This window comes from Cyprinodon variegatus, unplaced genomic scaffold, assembly GCF_000732505.1.
Source record: "Cyprinodon variegatus isolate N-32 unplaced genomic scaffold, C_variegatus-1.0 Scaffold123, whole genome shotgun sequence".
NCBI classification, from domain to species: domain Eukaryota; kingdom Metazoa; phylum Chordata; class Actinopteri; order Cyprinodontiformes; family Cyprinodontidae; genus Cyprinodon; species Cyprinodon variegatus.
The window spans coordinates 57,770-63,900 of NW_015150576.1; the positions used below are offsets into that span (position 1 = coordinate 57,770).

General features: G+C 39.5%; 1 protein-coding gene across 1 annotated transcript in view; it reads left to right on the forward strand.

Annotated features, from left to right (window-relative positions):
• Positions 1-1,127: 1,127 nt before the first annotated feature.
• chpf2 (chondroitin polymerizing factor 2) overlaps positions 1,128-6,131 on the forward strand; it is a 9,464-nt gene continuing 4,460 nt past the window's right edge. Inside the window, exons 1-3 of the mRNA XM_015375696.1 lie at positions 1,128-1,399; positions 4,225-4,789; positions 4,869-5,051. Of these exons, the coding sequence (XP_015231182.1) occupies positions 1,128-1,399; positions 4,225-4,789; positions 4,869-5,051 (1,020 nt within the window). The remainder of the gene's footprint in view (positions 1,400-4,224; positions 4,790-4,868; positions 5,052-6,131) is intronic.

Sequence of the window (6,131 nt, forward strand, 5' to 3'; positions counted from 1 at the left end):
AGTCAGAATTTTGAGGAAAAAAAGTCAGAATTCTGAGATTAAAGTCAGAATTCTGAGAAAAAAATCAGAATTCTGAGAAAAAAGTCTAACTTTTTTCACACGTTAAACTGAAATATAATTTAAAAAACAGTTAACTTTTTTTTCCCAGTGGCCCTAATCCTCTTCCGTAAATATCAGGTGGGTTAAAAAGATTTTTTTTCGCACCGTTACTTGTGCAAATAGACGTCGTAGTCCACATTAACGCAAGGGACCCAGCAGGTGTCAGTGACAGAGCTCCTACTACAGCCTACCGTTAGTGACGCCATTGTGTGTGTTTAATAAAGTCCTCTGTGGACAGCCCTCCTCTGAGAGGTGATGCTGCAGCAGCTGCTCTACAGACAGTTAACATGAGGCTGAAAGCGAAGTGAATGACGCTGTTTCCACACTAACAGTGTGTGTCACAATTTTATTTCAGGAAGTCAAGAACCTGACAATGTAACGGACGAGGAGCTTTTTGCCTGCATCAGTATTTTTGTCGTATCATTAAATCGAGAGTCGTAAAAGCTTCCTGTCGGGGATCGTGGATGTGGATCGACGTGTCTTCACTAACTGCTCGCGATGCTAGCTCGCTAGCTTCCTCCTTCATATTTGTTCCTCTTTAACGCTGTAATTTCAGACAAAACTGCTTCTAATTCGCTTCTTTCATCTTTCTAACCGGATTACCGTAAAGTAAACTTCCAAAGGTGCTATTTGCCGCTGTCTGCTAGCGTTAACCCTAGCTAGAATTAGCGCAGCTAATTAACATAAGGCTGCTTTTAAACGGATGGATAAACATGTAAATAATTAACCAAACCAGTTGAGATTAATAGGGAACGGTTAGGGCGATGTTAAACTATTTGCATTCGGATGTTGCCTCAAAGTGGGCAACATTTGCTTGATAGGAACACAGTAAAAAAAGAAAATCATTTATAATGGTGTAAATTAGTGTAAATCTATTAGGTAGTCGCCTAACACGTTCAAACCTAATTTAATTTAACAGAAAACAACTATAGGAGAACCAGCATGTTTTGTTTTAGCAAATTGATTAAAATCTTCTAAAATGTGTCTTAGTTGCTGCTATATTCAGGTTTAGCTCCTGTCTGTCAACCATGCGCCTTTCGTCCTTTTTGGCCGTGTTCAGGCCTGCTTTACCCCTCATTCTGGGGCTGTCTTTGGGATGCAGTCTCAGTCTTTTGATGGTGTCCTGGACGCAAGGGGACACGGAGGACCCCTGCAGAGATGAGCTGGCTGAAGGTGGGCTCTTCCTGGGTAAAGGAGAGGCTCACAGAGGAGGGAGAGATGGAGCTGGAGAGGAGGACTTCCAGCCAAGAATAGTGCCATATCACAAGGATCCAACTAAACCACATAAGAAAGTCCTCAGGTGAGTGGAAGTCCATCTGTCCCAATATTCTGTGCCCTACAAACACCATGCAAGTCTGTCCATTAGTTTGTGTTTATTTAATCTCAATATAAATCCTATCCAAAGAAATAGACACACCATGAAGACCAAGGATCACAGCAGGAGGGTCAGGGAGAAAGTTTTGAAAGTTAAAAGCATCTCATGGGACACAACCTAATACATCTTCGGAGAAGGTTGTTCTTCATCTAAATTAAAAGGGACAAAATATACAAGAATAAAGGTCTGAAATGATAAATTCTATTAATTTTGATTTATTAGTTATTAAAATAATCTTTATCACATTATCACCTAGAGTAACAGTACACAGACTGTACAACATGCCATCTGCTAAAAGATTAACCTACTTTAGTTAATAAAACAAACCTCTACAAAAATAAATTAAAAACATTTATAAACATAAAATATATACCATTTTTCCATCAAAGCAGGGGGGGAGCTACACTGTAAACCCCAACAGGTTCAATGAACTCAAAATATTTGATGAAACTGATAACCTCAAAATATTTAGCTATGTTAAAGAATATTTTAAGTAATTTCTACTTAAAATGAGACTTTTGTTAGTGCTCAAAATCTTTGAGGACAAGGATAAAATNCTCATATACTAAGAGTTAATCTTGTCAAAATAATCAATAACTGGGTAACCAGTTGAGTGAACTTAAAACATTTGTGGTGCCTGAACAATATGGCAGCTTTGAGTACAGCTCAGCAATTGTATTGAGTTTATAGCACTGTTGGGGAATACAGTGTAGATGGGAGCCACCCTTAACCAATCACTTACCACCCCTACCATTTATTTCCCTCTAATACAGACGGTGGCAGCAGTAATACTCAAGTGGAATATTCAAAACATTTTTCATATGTTAACAATTACTTTACAACAGAAACACTGTGGGTAATTATGCACATCAATATACTAATATTAAAGAATGCATGCTCTTTTCAGAAATAGACCTTGTGTTTTATGGGATAAAGAGAAAATGATGTTTCTGATGACTTATTAAATAATCAATTTACCGGTATATAGATATTAGTTCTTGTAAATATCAATTTTATGCAGAACGATTATTGATAAAAGCAGGTAAGTAATGACAATGGAAAAGATGTTCACCCAAAACTCAAACCTGAAAAATTTTAATCCACTATACCTTTTATTTAGAAGGCTTTGATGTTTAAATATGTGCGTCTATTTGTTATTTATATATTTATTTAATTACAGGTGTATAGATGTGGGTTTGTTTACGTTTTGCCTTTTAGAATTTAATAAAAATGCACAGTAAAGTATTTATTTGTCTATATTTCAAGTATTTATTTATCTGGAAAATTTTCATTTATTAAAAGTGTGTCTTTTTAGATGAATCTACTATGAGAAAAAGCAGAGAGAACATTAGCCCCATTTAAACTACCTTTTTAAACCGTGCCGAGATCTGTCCGAACACAGTAACCAAGATAACTTTAAAATGTAAATGGCACGCAAAACTGAACTGGACCGTGTCAGACACAACCGAACCACGCTAAACTGGTACTAGCTCATTAGTAGGGCTTGGCGTGTTTCAGTTCTGGCTCAGTTCTCAGATAACAAAGAGCGCATCAGCAGACCACATCATCTCCTTACAGTCAGCCTCCATAATCATAACATTTCAGGCATTCATGAAAATACTAGCTTCCCTACTGTGCCACACGATTTCCAGTCATGATTCTGCTTAGCAGTGATGAACCTCAACGTCTGTCGTGATTTCCTGCGTTTTGTCGTATCCACTTCGCAAAAGTCGACTGTCAAGTAAATTCACCAAAGGCTGCCTTCTTCGTCTGACTCTCGGCAAATATCACAACTATAACCAAACTTCCTGAATGTTACGGGCGCCACCATGTTGATTTGCCTATTTCCCTTTAGAGAGCAGCATTGCCGTAGATTTTCACAAGGAGGCAAGGCTGCACTTTAAGGAATGGAAATGTTATGAAAGCTGTACAAAACAAGAAATAAATGTTGTCTAAGGAATCGTGCTAGCGTGATGTGTAAATGGTCATATGAACAAAGCTCAGCACGGTTAACTGATCCAAGCTCGGTCCCAACTCTGCACGGATCGGTTTTCAGAGGGTAGTGTAAATTGAGCTATAGAGTTAGGGGTTGAACTAGAAATGGGAACTTGAATGGGAGAATAAAAATACAATGAAGTTGAAAGTGGTCCCTTTGTCCTCCAGGAGCTAAGCCTATAGCAGCATAGAAATAGCAGACTTACCATAAGCTTCATTAAAAGCTGACTGAGGCTAAGATATTTTTTTTTTTCAGAGAATAATGGGGAAAAAACATGTCTCTCTGGACTCTTAACAAATCATTTTGGGTAATCCTCACCTATTTTGCATACCCAAATGGAAAAGCAAATAAATGAGGATCTTTAGGCCCAAATTACACCTGTGATACATCAATTGAAAGCTAACACCTTCTAGTTTCTTAAAATAATAGGTGTTTTTTGAACAGCAGTAAAAGAGAACATGCTTTGGAATAGGCATGTCACATTGCATTACATTTGTCCTTCATCATGTCAACTACAACTGCAGAAAATATCAGACCTCTAAGTATAACAGTTCCAGAGCTGTGGGGCTTTGAACTTTTGGTGTCACCAATGTTTCTGAGTTGTTAGTCGTAAACGCTTTAAAAAATGGTCGCCGCAACCGGGTGGATTTTAAAGCTCTTAAATACAAAAAATATCTCAATAAAAATGCAGGACACAATTTTATATCTGTATTTATTAGACAGCCACAATAAAATACTGTTTGTGTTTCACCAGAACAAGATACATCCACACTGAACTGGGCATCAGAGAGCGGTTGTTGGCGGGTGTCCTCACCTCCAGGGCCACCCTCAACACGTTAGCCGTGGCAGTGAACCGCACAGTCGCCCATCACTTCCATCGAACCTTTTTCTTCACGGGCTTACACAGCCCCAAGGTGCCCCGTGGGATGACAGTGATAGCCCATGGCGACGACAGGCCGGTGTGGCTGATGTACGAGACGGTGCGACATCTCCATCAGCACTACGGCTCAGAGTACGACTGGTTCCTCTTGGCGCAGGACGACACCTACATGCAGGCGGGTCGCCTCTCAGAGCTGGTGGGCCACCTCAGTGCGGGTCAGGACCTATACATGGGCAGGGCTGAGGAGTTCATCGGAGGGGAGGAGAAGGCGCGTTACTGCCACGGGGGCTACGGCTACCTCCTGTCTCGCAGCCTTCTGGCTCGTTTGCAGCCGCACCTCGACACCTGCCGCAATGACATCCTCAGCGTTAGACCTGATGAGTGGCTGGGCCGCTGCATCATCGACTATTTGGGTCTAAGCTGCGTGGAGGTGCACCAGGTAACTACAGCAGATTGTTTGCAGAAACATTACAGAGAAATGTTGCCATCTACATTTTTATCGTCTGTGTGACTGACAGGGGATGATGTATCGTTACTTTGAGCTGGGGAAAAACGCAGATCCGGAGCGTGAAGACAGCCTTACGTTTAAAAATGCCTTCACAGTCCATCCTGTGTCGGACCCCATCCTCATGTACCGGCTACACAAACGCTTCAGTCAAATAGAGCTGGAATGGACTTATCAGCAGATTCAGGATCTTCAGGTTTGTTGTGTTTTACTGTATTACCGTATGTATATAACTGCTAAAAAAAAAAAGGCACACAGGTACGTCCCATTTTTAACAGGACTGTGTCACAGCTTTCTTCTTTTTACTCCACCCTAATAACTGCATGTACAAAAGCAGAATTTCCAGATTGATGAATTATTCACGCATGTAAGTAAACAGGTGAAGGTGCTTTGTTGAGACATGCAGGATTAAACGGCCATGGTGGATAATCTGCAGTATTATCTGCAGGCGCTCACGCAGTGTTCCAGCTTGGCATGGAAACTAATCTATAAATTGTAATATGAAAAATTGAATTCGGTATAGAAGAAAATTTGTGTTTAAAGAATAGTTTTATTCACCCCCTGAAAATGTATAAGTTGGACTTTATTGACTGCAGATGTCAAAAGAAAAGAGTTGATGATAGATTAGTAGGAGATATAAAATATATTTATTATGACATTATTACAAGGAGTTCTTCCCTAAGGCATAATTTCACATTCTTGATATTTCGGTTCATAGGAAAAAACATGACCTCATCATCTCAGAAGTTTGAGCTTTCCCACTTTGAGATAACAAATAATAATAAAAAAAACAATTAAGTTATATTAAAATAAGATTATTCTTTTCTCAACGCACTAAGATAATGTAACTTAATGTAATGTAAATACAGCAGAATGGGAAAATATAGAGAGAGCGATGGAAAGGAGTCCCTTTGTCCTCCAGCAGTCTAAGCCTGTAGAAGCAAAAATGCAGAAATAGCTTAGGAGAAGTATGTTGGATGAGGTATAAGAAAAGTAGAGCCAAGGTGAAACGTCTATCCGGACTGAAATTCTCCTCCGATCGGGCCGGTAATGCTCTACCTCTACCTACCTCTCTCAGAGTGATGTTAAAAACATGACTCTGTTTTTAAAGGGAAACACCGTTTTTTTTTTTTTTTTTACATTGGGCCTTGATTTTACGTTATTACATCATGTTCTACTCACCCATATTAGTTTTGTGTCATTTGGAGCTGATATTCCGTTATATCCAAGTAACATCTTCCTATGGGCAACGACTTGAAGGCACAATCTAAACTGT